This window comes from Natrix helvetica (assembly GCF_964273705.1).
Source record: "Natrix helvetica genome assembly, chromosome: 4".
Taxonomy (NCBI): domain Eukaryota; kingdom Metazoa; phylum Chordata; class Lepidosauria; order Squamata; family Natricidae; genus Natrix; species Natrix helvetica.
Window position 1 is genome coordinate 38,423,472 of NC_138550.1, and position 16,838 is coordinate 38,440,309.

General features: G+C 36.0%; 1 protein-coding gene across 1 annotated transcript in view; it reads right to left on the minus strand.

Moving 5' to 3' along the window:
* Positions 1-8,420: 8,420 nt before the first annotated feature.
* The window catches only part of PROS1 (protein S), a 38,842-nt gene continuing 30,424 nt past the window's right edge, over positions 8,421-16,838 (minus strand). Inside the window, exons 12-15 of the mRNA XM_081951460.1 lie at positions 14,893-15,061; positions 13,029-13,180; positions 10,229-10,445; positions 8,421-8,844 (exon numbers count right to left, since the gene is read on the minus strand). Of these exons, the coding sequence (XP_081807586.1) occupies positions 8,663-8,844; positions 10,229-10,445; positions 13,029-13,180; positions 14,893-15,061 (720 nt within the window). The 3' untranslated portion in view covers positions 8,421-8,662. The remainder of the gene's footprint in view (positions 8,845-10,228; positions 10,446-13,028; positions 13,181-14,892; positions 15,062-16,838) is intronic.

Consider the following 16,838-nt stretch of genomic DNA (forward strand, 5'->3'; position numbering starts at 1 on the left):
TAACTACCATCAACATAAAATGGAGCTTGCTCAGAGGCTGAAATACACCAAGTAAATGAGAGGATGAGTGTGAAGCAGAGGAGAGAGGTAAGGGGAGAAAAGAGGGATAGGAGAGAGGGTAGGGGAAAGAGGAAGAGAGAAAGAAGGAGTGGAAAGGAGAGAGAGGAGAAGAAGAGAGGAAGAGGAAGTAGAGAAGAGAAGGACAACTGAGGGAAGAAAGGAGGTAGGGAGGAGACAGGGAGAGAGGAAGAAGAAAGTGATGGATAGGGTAAAAATATGGTGTATGGAGAGCAGAAGAGCCAATAATTGTTCATTGGGAGTTGATGGTAAGACGAATTGATGTAAACATTTAACAATATAATATGATGTTGGTTATGTAATAGTATATATATGGTTATTTGTTATGAAATGCCAGCGGGCGACGCCCAGGAGTAGGGCCTTCTCTGTGATGGGCCTGACCCTCTGGAACGACCTCCCCCCTGACATTAGAATCATTACTGACCTCCGCTCCTTCCGTAAGGAACTCAAGACCCACCTGTTCCAATTAGCTGGCCTGACCCAATCGCAATCATGATCTAATCCCTTGATCTTCCTGACTGGTTATTTTAAATTGGGGTATTTTAATTTGGTTTTAATCATTAATTAATCTAGGCATTATTGTACAGACTTATGTTTAATTTGTTTTATGGGGTTTTGTAATTTGCTGTATATAATGTTTTTTTAATTATGTTTTTATTCTGTCTGTACACCGCCCCGAGTCCCCTAGGGGAGAGGGAGCGGTTAACAAATCCAATTAAAGTAAAGTAAAGTAAAGTAAAGAAAATGCAAAAAATAAAAAACTTTATACACACACACACACACACACACACACACACGTGACTCAGCCAGATACTTCCATAACTAATTGAACTATAAGAAGGAGACTGTACAACACAATAGACTTACACATTTCTGTTACTCTAGCTAATCTCAATTAAAGTAATTTTAGCCTACCCCTGGACTTGATTTCTTGGTCTAGTCTACCTTGTGAGTCTGACATCTTGATTGATTTCAATTTAGTCACCGCCTGACTTTCTGGAAAGTTCACAAATAATAACATAAAACACCGCAAACCAAAAACAAGATGGGATCCAGATGCAAAATTCAGACAGAAAGTAAAAATAACAAAGATAAACAAGGACCCCCATCCATCTCACCCTAACCCTGAGAGAACATCTAAGTCTCCAAGGCTTTAGAGAATGCCAACAGGGTGGGAGCAATATGGAATCTCAGTCCAAAGGGCAAGCATAGCCCATGGCCTACATCAGAAGAGGTGTGTTCCACAAAGCTGCCCAGAAAGGTTATAAATGATGTCCTTATCCTATGTGCATTACTACATACTCTGAATGTTGCTAGAAATCAAAACTGGAAAAGACATATCAGCAATTATTCTATGCAATAGATTACTGAAAAATGTTTAAGCCATACTGTTAATTGTGAATCATTAGCATATGACTTTTATTTATATGATATTATCAAAACAAATGAAAAATCGCAGTTAAAAAGAGTATCATACTAAATCATATAAGTATAATACAATTATGTTGTATCTAGACAAATAGGCAAATTGTAAGTTTGAGGAGTTCATTTTTTGTTGTGGATCAAGCCTTGAAAAGGGATGTCACAAAATCCACTGAAGGAAATCATAGGATTCAGGATAGGAAATATCATGGCCCTGTAAAGCCTTTAAAAGGCTACTAATATTAAAATTAGAAGTGTCCACCAGTTCAGGAATAATGTGCATAAAGTGCTCTGAGGTTTGAAGGAGCACCAATGTATTTGCTGCAACCCTTACAAAAGGTTCTTAAGGAGTTGAAGATAGGTGTTATGGTGGCAATCCTACACACTCTGAACCATCTATTTGGAATCCTAACTAAAGATTCCATTAAAGTGAAGCCAGGTCTTCTCTCCCCCACCCCCCAGCGAAGGTTGCAGTTGGCAGACTGCACCAACCTAACTACATATTGCTAAGCACATTTACTCAACATTTCTTCTGCACTTTTTAAATCATTGCCATTCAGATGGCAAAGAAGTAACTATTGATTTAAGCTAAAATATATCAAGTAATTCCAGAAGTGAATTATTTCATAGTGCCAATTGTTTGCTCTTGAGCAAATTCTGTACAAACACCAACGAGATTAGTCACAAGTATGATTTTCGCTAGTTCTCATAGTAGAGCTTGGGAAGACCCTATTTTCAATGATGTGATCTTAAAGAGCCTGAAAGTAATCTTGGATGAATTTTCAAATTTATTTGAATCAAAACAACTGTTTGAATTATCAAATATGTTAATATTCTGATTTTATATTAAAAAGAAAATGTGCTTCACTATATAGATGAGGAGTTATTTAGTGACATTACCATTTTTATTTTATTAGTTTCAGTTTGCATTGAATTATCACAGTCATCCAGCTCCATCTTCTGGTTTCCAAATGCACAACACCACATTTTTAAAATATGCATGGCTGTATAATGGAATTAAATTACTGATTGTATAGCTCCCTGATGTATCATTAGTAACAGTGTAGGTAGCCATTTTTACCAGCTATGTGCAGGATACGTACTTAAGTAGATGTTAATGTCCATATGCAAAATGGAACATAAATTTTTATTATTCCCCATTCCTAAATAGAAAACTGATTTGAGGATGATAGATAGAGGATGAAATGGTAGACAGAAGTACAGAAATATAGATTTAACAGTCATCCTACATTTCTTTGAGTGAAATTTCAGCTTTTCTATACTTGATAGTTAAGCAGAGGCTGCTCAACAAACCAAGCTTGCTACTTTCATTACCATTGATCATCTAAAAGCAACTAGTGGTTAGTCTCAGGAAGATGGATACTGTGCTCAATAGTGGGTCAACATAAAAGATTAATAGTTAACTTAATGAAGCTACCTGATATTGAATAGTAATTAGGTGCAATAAGCTCTTCATTTGAACAATAGTTTAGAGAGCCACTGAATTCCTAACAAGACAAGTTCTTAAATATACTGGGAAGAATCGTGTTAACTGTTTTTAATTTAATTCAATTATAAATATTATTTAATTTAAATTTAGTTTTTGTCTTCACTCAGCCCACAGGGGTGGTTTTGCCTGGCTTGGAACATGCTATCAACATGCCATTTACAGATCATGGAACTTTTCCCCCCAAACAAACAAACACTAAAGATTATGTCCATCTTCTCCAAGGCAAGATGCTTAGCCCGGAAGGTTTGCACTGTATTTTTATTCAAGAAGGAACCAGATGAAGATAGTAAATGAACCAAATATTGAATGGTGCCCTTAGCATTTTTGTGTGCAATTTTATCTTCTAAGGCCAATACAACAGCAATGGGGACAATTTGTTAAACAATACTGGAAGTTGGACTTCACTTTCTTCAACTTACCTATAGTTTATCTCATCTAAGAGAAAGGTGAAAGAACTCTTCAGAAAACTACGTTGTAGAAAGGGGTCACCTAAATCATCAAATTCAACTAACTGCCCAGAATATTGTGTGAGACAACTCCATTATAGAGAAATGGCCTCATTTCTAAATTGCTTTTCTTTCAAGAAGTTCTCTCCAAGATTAAATCAAAACTCTGATATTTGGGGAATAAACTTCCACAAGTGTTTCTTCCTCAAGTCAAAAGCTTTTTGTTTCCTTCTTTGTTGTAACTGTTTCAATGCTGTTCACAACATGCGTTATTTGCTTCTGAACAACTTTTTAGAATTTTTTTTAAAAAGAGCTTTGCCTAGAATTTTTGAATAGTGCATGTGATTCTAGTGATTGGGTGAGGATAAAAAGTATGAATTCTGGGTTGAAGTGCTATCCTTGACTTTCTTAGCTGTCTATCTGTACATCCATATAAACCTATGGACACAAGTGAAATATAAAGTCATGGATAATTCATATGTTAAAATAATAATAAAAGCATTATCTCAGGGGGCACTTTTAAAGAGAGATTAGGTCTCTTCCACGTGGATCAATACATCAATCTGAAATATAGTTCAATATTTGAACTAATCAGGAATCAATAGTTTTTATTCATGTCAGCAAAGCCTATTTAAAACTTCATCATTTCATGTTTTCTTATTGCAGGCTACTGACTTCAAGGGATCAAAACAATGGGAAAAAAATCCATTAATGAACCCTACAGTAAAAAGAAATTGTATATCTTTGTGATGTGTGATAGCAGAAGGGGTGGCATCTTTTTGAGAATCTCTAGTCCTGGGCTCTTTAAAATACCTTGCCTTCATTCATTTTAAAGGGAAAAATTAATTGCATCTGTGAGAATATTCTGTATTTCAGGCAAACTATATTTGTCAACCATGTCTCAAAATATCTGATATATTCTTCTAAAGTTAAAAAAAATGAAAATCTTGATTTTGTTCATATTTATTTCAAAGTCCTGTGACTAAACTCAATGAGTCTTATGCCAAAGTAATTTTGTATGGAATTCAACCTTTGAAATAAAAAAAGAGGTTGATTGGAGCAATTCCACTTCAAAAAAGTCCACTTGAATTATGTTCCAGCCAACTCAGAACCAAACAGAGAATTCCAACTCAATATGGTAGAAGAGTTCAAAGGATAAACTGTATCATTAAAAAAAAGCCATAAGTATTTCTCTTGTCCTTATAGATGGCATTGAAAAACCAACTAGACTATACTGTAAATGGAATGTCCACTTGTACCGAGATTGACACATGAAACTTATATCAAGTAATTTGTCTCATAGTATAAGTAAGATGTTAAAAGTTATTTAGCAGCTGTTCTTTTCTTGTCTTGTAAACTCCATGGGGTTTGATTTATATATCTCAGTTGTGTAGTGTGAAAAGTTCAAAGAGGAACTATTTAAAAAAATCCCTAGTGATAATCGTTAGAATTTTAGCAGCTGGTTTACACTTATATAGCTTTCCTGTCAAAGTGACATCACTATTCCAGCCTGTTTCAACAAAGGCATTGAATCCTGCTTTATGAAGTCTTGAAAAAGTGTCATGTAGGAAAATGCTTTAGTCTTATTTTCTACCAATGCTCATTCAATACTATGGAAGAAAAGGTGTCTTTACTCCAAAATTTCTTCCAAAGTCAAAGAGAATTTGAGTGAATGTTTCATGGCTGGAGGGTTATGTACTGGTATTTCCACTTATCAGTTAAGAATTAGCTCCTCAGAACTATGTTTACTTGTAAGTATCCTGTCTAAAGGGCTGCAGCTTTGCTGGTTTCTCATGCTTCAATTAAATCCCAAAAGAAATATTGTTAGAAAAGTCCATGGATCTGTTCAAAATGATAAGTGCAGACCACAAGAGGAGCCTAGGAGGTATGGAAAAGCAGATAACAATAGTAGCAATCCAATAGAGAAGAAGCATGCTGATTTTTTTTGGCAGCAGTATGGAAATGATTTACTATTCTGTCTCTTAGGATATTTGTTCAAGATCTCAACTTAACCTGTAGCTTTGTGGTTTTCTGGTGGTATTCACCAAAGCAGTAGCTAGCTTCAGCACTGCATAGATTTTCTGAGATGTCAGGATCAGTTACATAAAGTTCAAACATCACCAAGATAAATTTTCAAGTACTGTGTGAATAAAATAGAAGAAAACTCAAGAAACTATAAGGCAGGTTTTAGGATATTATTTCTGACATTCTCATTGAATCTTACTAACTTAACTTTCATATGTGGTTCTGTACGAGATAGAAGCAAATGTAATAGAGAAATTGGGTACCACACCTGAATATATAACTAAGATATTCTTTAAAATAACTAAGAATGAAGAAATGCTTCATTTTTCCAGGTTGTATAAAGGGGAAAACACACTTAATATCAAACATCCAATGTTTAGTTGATACTATAGCTATGTATATAGCTATGTATATTTTAAAAAAAGCATATTAGAAAAAGTCCTTCAGATCTTGTGTCAGTAGTGCATTGATCTGTATTCATTAAAGCATGGCATTGTTTTTGAGACTTCCATTTTAAACCTTTTAAACCTTTTGAGCTTAAAATAATGAAGCAAAATGCTGAAAAAAAGGAAATACCATTTTAATTACCAGAACAGAGGCACTGCATTTTCCCCCCAAATCATCACCAATGATGCAGAACCCCACTACATAATATTTATTTACTACTGTTCCCTATTATTTTTAAAGTTCAGCTAAAAACAATATTTTGTTATAAAGTCTAAGCTTTGTTCATAACATGTAGTAGTAATATTTATTAAGACATTTGTATTAGATATCAACTTGGTACCAGAGTCTAGGAAGTGCGAATTGGTAAATAGAATCTTCTGTATAGGCAATCATGTATGTCTCCGGCATTCTCTTAGAAGCTGTGTAACAATTTGTAAATCATGTAGTTATAATTTAACATAGCAACTTTTGCAAAACATGCCATTTAGATGAAGACAAGTGCCTTTGTGTATTATTTCTTGAATCTCCATATTATCTTTTCCATGTTCTTACTTAAATGAAGTATAAGATCATTAGCTGACTTTTCAGAATGAATGAATGTTTTCTCTAATGCTAAGACTTATGGACAACCATGGGGATTTGGTCATATATATATTTGGATTGGTGTGCTAGTAGGTTTGAAGAATGACCTTTAATATTAATGGGTTGCCATACATTACTTCAGAAGTCAACTACTGGATAAAAGAAGTTATATTTAAGTATGTGCTGAACTGCATGTCAAAAGCAGAAAAGAGCTGTCCTCAGGTTTAACCGTGACAGTCGTTGAAAAGCCTTTTGTTTAACTCCCCCCCCCCAATTTATATTAAACTTATGCAGTTTTGGCCAGAGTTCAGTTTTTGAGTCATTGGTGTGAAGTAGTTTATTCCAAAATGTTTCAGGCTTATCAATGGTTTCCTTTGCATGTTTTAGACAATGACTTGTGATGAAATCGAAGGAAATATTTTATTTTGTAAATCTCCTAGGCAGTCAATTGGTAACTTGCAGTTATCTGTCGATTTTGTTTTTATATATATAACCTATTTGCAAGCAGTCCTACAAGGTATTTTTTTCTCAGCCTTCTGAAACATTCCTTGATTGTAATAATTCGGTGAAACATTCATTTTTTATACTTGTTCACAGGTGAAATTGACAGCTGGAAACATTTAAAGATTTTTAAAATAGTTTTGCCCTACTTTGTAACAGTGAATTATCTTTGGTCTCAAATGTTCGGACAGCTGTTTAAAGGAAACTATGACTGCAGAAAGTAGTCTTTCTAAACAGCTAGACGGTAAGAATATTTGCAATCAACTGATCAATGGAAATCATGATCTTAGATGCTTAGATGTTTCTAAAGGTAGAAATAATTCTGAGCCATTAAGACTCACAAGTTGTGTGCACTGGGCTTTTTGTTTCAAATCAGATATAAATCTTTCACTTGACAAAACATATTTATTCAGCCAGAAAGATATATGCTATGCTGCGAGATAATAAAATTAGAAGGTTGTAATTCTTGTCTGCAAAATCTTATGACACTGAACTGTTTGTGCAGAACTATCTTTTTTCAATAACTCTGCAGTACTGGGATGTTTCATAAGACGACATTGTAAATATCCATATAGATCACCAACCAACCCAATAAATTGGCTATATCCTATTCATCATATTCCGTTTTGTATTATTTTTAATAAATAATATAAAGTTATCTGTTTGGATCTGTAGTAATTATTTCTCTACAAAATTGAACTTGATTGAAAAAAAACCCTGAAAATTGGCTTACATTTTTCAGTAAGGAGAAATGCAGAAGTTGTTTAACAAGAGCTGCTGTAACTAAAAGCTTATATAGCTTGATGGTAAACCTATGATATGTGTGCCAGAAGTGTCATGAAGCCATTACCCATTGCTCTTTCAGGTTCTAGCATGCTGGCCAGCTGGTCTTCAGACATACAAGTGTGCTGGAAACTAGAAGTGCAGCCGCCTGGGTGCGCATGCGCAGCAGCCACCTAGTCTTCCAGTTTGTGGTGCACATGTGAGTGTGAAGACCAGATGGCGCGCGGGAAATCTGAAGATCATCTTCCCAGCACGTGCATACACACTGGGCGGCTCCTCTTCCAATTTCCATTACGTGCATGCATCCTCACGTTTCGGCACTCGGTGCCAAAAAGGTTCACCAACAGTTATATAGAATTGAGATTAGATCTATTTCATATAAATTAAGACCCATATTTGTTTGAACAAATGCTTTGTTCTTTTTGTTTCTTTGTCAGTTTAACTATTATCCTTGAAACATTATTGCAAGTTTAAGAAAATGGATGTGCATCAAGAGTTCATATCCTATCCTGCCCTTCCTACCCTACTCTATCCTTTTCAAAGGACGAAAGGATCTTAATTGTGTTCTTTATAAAAAATGAAACATCCTATTTTTATAACCAGAATACATAAATTAAGTGCAAATAGATGTTTTCAGCTTTTATTCTTCCAAAACAGATGTACAATACAAAATATGATAACTAAAAAACTAATTTTTTTGAAATGACATCAGCAATGCTATCGTGATGGGAGGTTAACCTTGGTTCTGTCCATTCACGTTGGACATATTTTTGAAATGTATATGTTCAGAAAACAGATTATTGGAAATAAAACAGCATTTACAGTTCAATCCATTTTGTGCAGAACAACCAGAGGTTTCCTGTAGATTTTAAAAATCAGAAGGGTAGTCCATGACTTCAGGTCTCGGATGCAACAGTAGTGGGCAAGAATGGGATCTAATTTCATTCTGTTTGGAAATGGCTTCATCCAAATCCAACTCCCTATCATTAATTTTCACCTCCATGCAGCCATTATAAAAAACTGTGACTGGAGTTGCTTCAACTGGAACATCTGAATAAAACACAGAATAGTTAATACTAATTCACACATTAAAAAAAACAAGTTAACAGAATAAAAATGTTTACAGAAAAATCATATTTGATATGTGAGTCAAATCCAGTTTTTCTGAAAGAATTTTTTAATCATTTTAACAAATTATCATCCCACTAATAAAACTGATCTCAGAACATTCTTGATATCACATTGTGATATTACCTCAGAAATAGAGAATCTGTATTTCTGATTAACTCTTACAGTTAATGGTACCGGTAGTGAACTTACTATCATATTTTTCGGAGTATAAAATGCACCTTTTTCCCTCAAAAAAGAGGCTGAAAATCTGGGTACGGCTTATACACTGAATACAGCATTTTTTGCCTCCTGAAATCCTGCCCCCTTCACCAAAAGGGCCATGCATAGCTTGTAGGAGGCTTTCAGAGAGCTCCTGGGGGCAGAAATGAGCAAAAAAACGCTGTTTTTGCTCAATTTTGCCCCCCAGCCCCCAGGAACATTCTATAAACTTCCCAAAGGCTATCCATGCCCCTTTTTTGGCCAAAAATTGGCCCATTTTTGCAAAAAACTGATCATTTTTTGCTCATTTATGCCCCTCCCCGAGCACTGTACAAGCCTCTTAAGGGCTATTCATGCTTTTTTTTTTGAAAAAAAAATGGGCCCATTTTCGTGGAAAGGTTTTGGGAGGTTTGCAGAGTGCAAAAAAATTTTTTTTTTAAATTTGCTTCTTCAAAACCTTCAAAACGTCTTATACTCCGATGTGTCTTAAACTCTGAAAAATACGGTAATTTGATAGAAGGATAGAATTACTGATTCCTACTTATAAATCTGAGATACTATAGTATCTAAATAGGAGATCATGCTGTAGATGGATATGTTTCTTAGTTTAGAAATTCAACCTAAGAAATAAAATAGGCTCTTCCCTTTAGATAAACCCACTACAAATGGATTGTAGAAAGCCCAAAATGTGGATGTGCTAGTGTAGCTCCATTCTCTGATAATGTATTATAATTATTATCATTCCACTGACAGAAACTATTAAATATTGTGTAAGGAATAATTCCTTTTAATAAGAACCCCTAAGTGTTGCAAAACACAGTGTGAAATCCATGCCAGTCTACTATTTCTTAATTGATTTTCTCAAGGCTAAGCTGAGCTATGCACACAATTAAATACCTTTATTGTCTAGGCGAAAAACTGAAATTTTATCATTTCAAGGATGATTTTAATGCATTTTTCAGAATTTCCTGGAAACCCATCCGACCATAGTTGGTGAGTGTTGGAGTGGATTCTTTTAAAGCTTGTCTTCTTCACATGTCTATAAGACTGTAATCCTATGTGCATTTACTGAAAGTTACTGAAAGTTACTAAGAACAAGTCTTACCAGGAATACCCCCTAGGTAGGTATCAACAGATTCATTAATTGCTTCTTCAAGGACTGAGAGATGATGTCCTGAATAGGTGATAACTGAATGTGAATCAGCTGAAAGTTCAAGCTGTTGTCTACTTATCTTGAGTCTAACTTGTACTCTTTCTGAGGTACACAAACTTCTTGATTCTATGTGAGCAACAATGACATTCTGAATAGATACAATGATTTCCTGGGATTCAGAAACAAAATAAGAGGGGGATAATCAGTTTCAATCTCTATTTCATTTTTCCATACCCAGAAAAGCTTTAAAAGCATTAGCATCATCAAATAATGCAGAAAATGCATTTCAATTATGACAAGAACAAATACTAGAAATGTGAATATTTAAATACTAGTGAAAATAATTCAATGTTTGATAGCTGAATAAATCAACTTATCTTTCTTAGTAGCATTTCAGTAAATCATAATTAAATACAAATTTACCATTTTTGCAGCCCTGATCTGCTGCTTTAACATTTAGCACCAACATTTTTCAAACTATTTCTAAATGTAAACAAAATAATTGTTGACATGAAGAACCATGTTTCCTTATGTATGTATGTATGTATGTATGTATGTATGTATGTATGTATGTGTGTTACAACCCCTGGTATGCCCAAATATGGGAGGGAGCTCACTACTCCCCCTTTCTGTCCTTCGGCTCATCAAAGGACCATCCAACCCTAACAAATCTGCTAATATGTAACACACCCCAGGTTCGAATCCCAGTAAGGGTATGGCTAGTTGATGAGAGCTAAATAGCTTGAAATAGATCTATACTAGTCTCCCTTTATTTATTTATCAGCACAAATACAACACACACACACATACACACACACACGTATATGCATGTATTTGTGTTACAACCCCTGGTATGCCCAAATATGGGAGGGAGCTCACTACTCCCTCTTTCTGTCATTCGGCTCATCACAGAAGACCATCCAGGCAGAAAATCATATTTTTATTTTTAATGTTGCCTTTTTATATTTGTGTTGTATTTGTGCTGATAAATAAATAAAGGGAGACTGCCTGGATGGTCTTCTGTGATGAGTCGAATGACAGAAAGAGGGAGTAGTGAGGTCCCTCCCATATTTGGGCATACCAGGGGTTGTAACACAAATACATACCTATTTCCCTGGCTCAGCTGATAAGGAGGAGAGCCTCTGGCTTAGTGGCTAATATAACTGCCTAATATGTAATACAGCCCTGGTTCGAATCCCAGTAAGGGTATGGCTAGCTGATGAGAGCTAAATAGCTTGAAATGGATCCATACTAGTCTCCTTTTATTTATTTATCAGCATAAATACAACACACACACACATGTATGTATGTATGTATGTATGTATGTATGTACGTATGTATATATGTATATATATATATGTATGTATGTATGTATTTGTGTTACAACCCCTGGTATGCCTAAATCTATACTAGTCTCCCTTTATTTATTTATCAGTACAAATACAACACAAATACAACACACACACACACACACACACACACAATACAATAGTAGAGTTGGAAGGGACCTTGGAGGTCTTCTAGTCCAACCCCCTGTCCTCAGGTGCCTTGGAGAATAGTTTGACTCCCTCTTCTTTGTGGCAACCCCTGAGATATTAGAACACTGCTATCATGTCTCCCCTAGTCCTTCTTTCTCTTAAGCTAGACATACCTAGTTCCTGCAACCGTTCTTCATATGTTTTAGTCTCCAGTCCCCTAATCATCTTTGTTGCTCTTCTCTGCACTCTTTCTAGAGTCTCCACATCTTTTCTACATTGTGACGATCAAAACTGAATGCAGTATTCCAAGTGTGGCCTTACCAAGGCATTATAAAGTGGTATTAACACTTCACGTGATCTTGATTCTATCCCTCTGTTGATGCAGCCTAGAACTGTGTTGGCTTTTTTGGCAGCTGCTGCACACTGCTGGCTCATATTTAAATGGTTGTCCACTAGAACTCCAAGATCCCTCTCACAGTTACTACTATTGAGCACGGTACCACCTATACTGTACCTGTGCATTCCGTTTTTGTTGCCTAAATGTAGAACCTTACTCTTTGATATGATATGATATTAATATGATATGATATAATATTAATATGATATTAAATATATAATATTACAGCAGATGGCTTATTTTTTTAATCAGAAGCAGAAGCATTCAGGGTTTTATTAACAAATTAAGATGACAGAAAGATCAATGCCCTGTCCAATTTGTTGCATGCATGTATGCAGCCACATTTTACAAGATGGCCATATAAATATGATACATAAATAAATAAATGCCAGGACTTCAAATTGTGCTGCTGAAACTGCCACCTTAACTTTTTTTGACCTCCATCCTGCAGTCACTGCATTTTTAATTATCTTTTCATGAAAAGTCTGCACAGTAAAGATGTAAATCAGAAAAAGATTTCTTTATAGAGATCCACAGATTTATTTTAAACAAGTAATTGCCCTATGGACATTTTGAATGATGTGAGTAGGGAGAGGGGGGAGGGAGGGAGAAATGTATCTCAATCTCCCTGCGGCTGGTGAAAAAGATTAATTTATGTTTGTCAAAATCAAACTAATTATACACACATCTAAACATAATTACCTCTCAATATCATCTGGATTAAGCCAGGGAAAATTCTACTGCACCTTGGTGGCATCAAATTGTCATGGCAAAGGGACTAAAAAGTTTCCTATTATTTTTCCCTGTGTCATGGAGGCACCAGATACCTAGGTTAATTGTCTCCATCAGGAATACATGTAGTGGGAACAAAGAGTACCTGTACATTTGTTAAGTTGGAATCCACAATAGACAAAGCAAGAGGAACTGTTTCACCTGAAGCCAAGGCAAATATTACTCCAGTGCCTGTGGATGGACGGATAGCCATTGCCACATTTATTAACCAATCATCTGCGTTGCTTGAGATGTTATCTGTTTCATTTTAAAATAAGCCAGAAAGCAAAAGAAAGGAATGTATCAGCCAGTTACAAAATAATAATTTATTCTCGACTTTCTCACATACAAAAAACCATTTGAAACAGCTTATTTTACTCTTTCCTGAAACATTAAAAAATGTTATATAACACTACTTATACATTTTTTCACAGAAGAGCCACCTTATGTATTCCTCTATTCTGATCAAACTGAAAAGCAGACTTAATATAACTCTTGAAATATTTCTGTAATTTGCCAGATTTTATATTTACAATATTTGTGGAAAAGAGGTGCTACATCATAAGTAGCTTTTATCCAATAACCTGGATAGATAGATCGTGACAAAAGTTTAGGCCTATAGCTTTGAAATACTTCTGCTATGACCTACAAAGATATTTGGGCAGAAACACCTACCCTGTAGCAGTGGTGGGAGTCACATTTTTTTACTACCGGTTCTGTGGGCATTGCTTGGTGGGCGTGGAGTTTCTCTCTGGGCATTGCTTGGTGGGAGTGGAAGGGGAAGAATACTGCAAAATCTCCATTCCCTCCCCACTCCAGGGAAAGGTTACTGCAAAATCCCTATTCCCTCCCTATCAGCTGAGACTTGGGAGGCAGAGAATAGATGGGGAAGGGGCAGTCAGAGGTTATATTTACCGGTTCTCCTAAGAACTAAAGATTTCCACTGCCAGTTCTCCAGAACTGGTCAGAACCTGCTGAATACCACCTCTCCCTTGTAGGCAAGATTCCATATTTAATTCAGCTGCACCAGCCAGTTTGGTGCAGTAATTAAAGTATCAAGCTAGAAACTTGGAATCAATGAGTTCTAATTCCAGGTAGCTATGAAGCTGAGTGACCTTGGGCCAGTCACTCTCTCTCAACCCTCGGAAACAGGCAATAGCAAGTTACTTCTTAAATCTTGCCAAAAAAGTAACTCCAGATGTTATTGTTCTTGGACCCACATACTTCAGGCACAACAGCTCCCAACCTCAGCATCTTCTGTTTGGATTACTGTTTCAATCTGCCTTTGAAGAATATTCAGAAACAAAATGTTGCAGCTCAAGTACTGACCCCCCCCCCCAAAAAAAAAATCAACAAACTAAAACCATCTGTTTGGTTATTGTATAGGTCTCCCATAGACCAATGTTACCTACAGGTTTTCTGGTAAAATTCAAAGTGCCGTTACCAATGAAACTTATGATGGATCCTGGCTATTTTGGGGACTTTCTGTTCCAAATAGAATCTGTCCATCTTGTACATTTAAATGGAGAAGGCATGTTATACATTCGTATCTATCACAAAGCTAAGGATCCTAGAGAAGGTCTATCTATTTGGTTGCTAAGAGTCAACAGTGGCACATAATATGTCAAACAATCAGTTAATGAACCTAAGGGAGAAAGGACCAAAAAAGGTTTCTGGTCTATGGTTGCCTCAGCTTATGGAATACTTTGCCCCAATTAATATGGTCCCTTCCCTATTAACATTTAAGAAGAAAGCAAAACCAACCCTCTTCATAAGGCTTATTTTGGGAGAAATGTTTTGCCATATTATATATTTAACAGTTTTGTGATCTTATGACTGTGAATATATGTATGGGTGCATGCGTGTGTGTTTGTGTGTGTATACACATATATAGACAAATGTGCACCAATGCTATCCACAGTTCATGATTGGGTGACAGCACAGAAATTGTGTTAAAGAAGCAAACTTACTGTAGCTAATGTGAAACTTTGCCATGCCAGTGCCAGGGTAGTAAGATCCCTTTCCAACATTTATTAAACAATGTTTGCTTTGCTTTTCTTGAATGAAGTCTTTGACACCAGAGGTTCCTTGATTTAACAAGTTCCAACCACGAATACACCCATCCAAACGGGGGTTAATCTGTAAAAAAAAATATAAAACTGACTATGTCATTCAAAGAATATTATCTGAGACTGGAATTTGCAATGGATTTGTCGATACGATTTGCACTTTACAATATTGGCAAGACAGTTGTAAATACGTATATACAACATTAATTTTTATTTTTAATGCAATTTTATTTATTTTGTCAAGCATGTATAAGATAAAAGATATGTATAAACATGATTATGAATACAGGAAATGGATATGAATAAGTGGGAACAGTAAGACAGGGACGGTAGCGGGGTGGGTTCCTGCCAGTTTTAACCTCTTCTATAAAAGAGGTTCCACAAATCTACAGTGCCATTTAGAACCGGTTGCAGCTCCCTCCCCCCGCCCGTCCCACATCATCAAAATGAAGAGCAAGAAGAGGAATTCTGGAAGTTGAAGTCCACAAGTCTTAAAGCTGTCAAGTTTGAACAGCCCTGGGGTTTTTTTCTAAAGGTTTAGGGGTGCAAGGGTCTTGTAACTTGACAGCTTTAAGACTTGCACACTTCAATGCCAGAGTTCCTGAGCCAACATTTTGGTTTCTAAGCAAGAGCATTGTTAAGTGAGTTTCACCACATTTTACAAGTTGGCCACACACCCCAGTCACATGGCTGGCAAGCCACGGCCACCCAGTCACATGACCAGCAAGCCACTCCCACAAACAGGCTACACCTACAGAAGAGGTTCTAAAAAAATCGAAACCCACCACTGGACGGTAGTCACATTGGTGCGCTTATGTATTATAGACCTCTTAGGAATGGGGTGAGGTCAACAGTAAACAGTCTAAGGGTAAAGTTATGGCAGTTTGGGGATTAAACCACAGAGTCAGGTAGTGCATTCCAGGCATTGGCCACTCTGTTGCTGAAGTCGTATTTTCTGCAACCGAGTTTGGAGCGGTTTACGTTTACAAGTTCAGAGTAGAAATGCCATACTGGGAATCTACTTAAATATCTATGCTGTCATCTATTTCTTTCTCTTCAAATCATACGCATTTTCACAACTTTCCAAAGGATAATTACTGTTCATTAGCCACAAAAGATGACAAGGAATTTCTCTCAAGGTGGATGAATAGTTTCTTGGGAAGAACAAATCATCTCTTAACTAGCTTTGCAGAAAAAAAAATGCTAGTTTCAGGAGAATAAAGTATTTTTCCTTGTAGATACAGGCAGTTCTTACCAAATGATAATTGGGATTAGGAACTCCATTACTAAGCAAAATGATCATTAGTAGTGACATTCTGTGATTACACCGATTTACAATGGCAGTTCTTGCAGTTCCAATTGCCGTCATTAGGCAAATCCCGCAAAGTATCCCTGTCACATGATTGCCATTTGTGAACTTCTGCCTGCTTTCCTAGTGAGTTTGCTTGTCAGAAGCTGGCAATGAAAGTCACAAATGGTGATCATGGGATTTCAAGATGCTGCAATGTCGCAAGTACCCAAATGGCAATCACATATTTGCAGAGATGCTAAAATAGCCGCAAGTACAAGTAGTTAAGAACTCTTTGTTCACTCCCATTGTAACCTTGGTCATTGAACAAGTGGAAGATATACAAGGAACTACTTGTATCACAAAATTATGTGATTTAGGCAAAGAAATAACAGGGGAATTTAGCCTTTCTCTGCTAGCCAATCTTGTGATAAAAAGTTAATAAGCCATTTTGCCAAGGTATCTATCTATTATAAATAGTCTGCGCCCTAGCAGGTTACATTTTTAATTATTATTTAATTATTTTCAGATTTTTCATTGATGTAATCTAATTCATTAA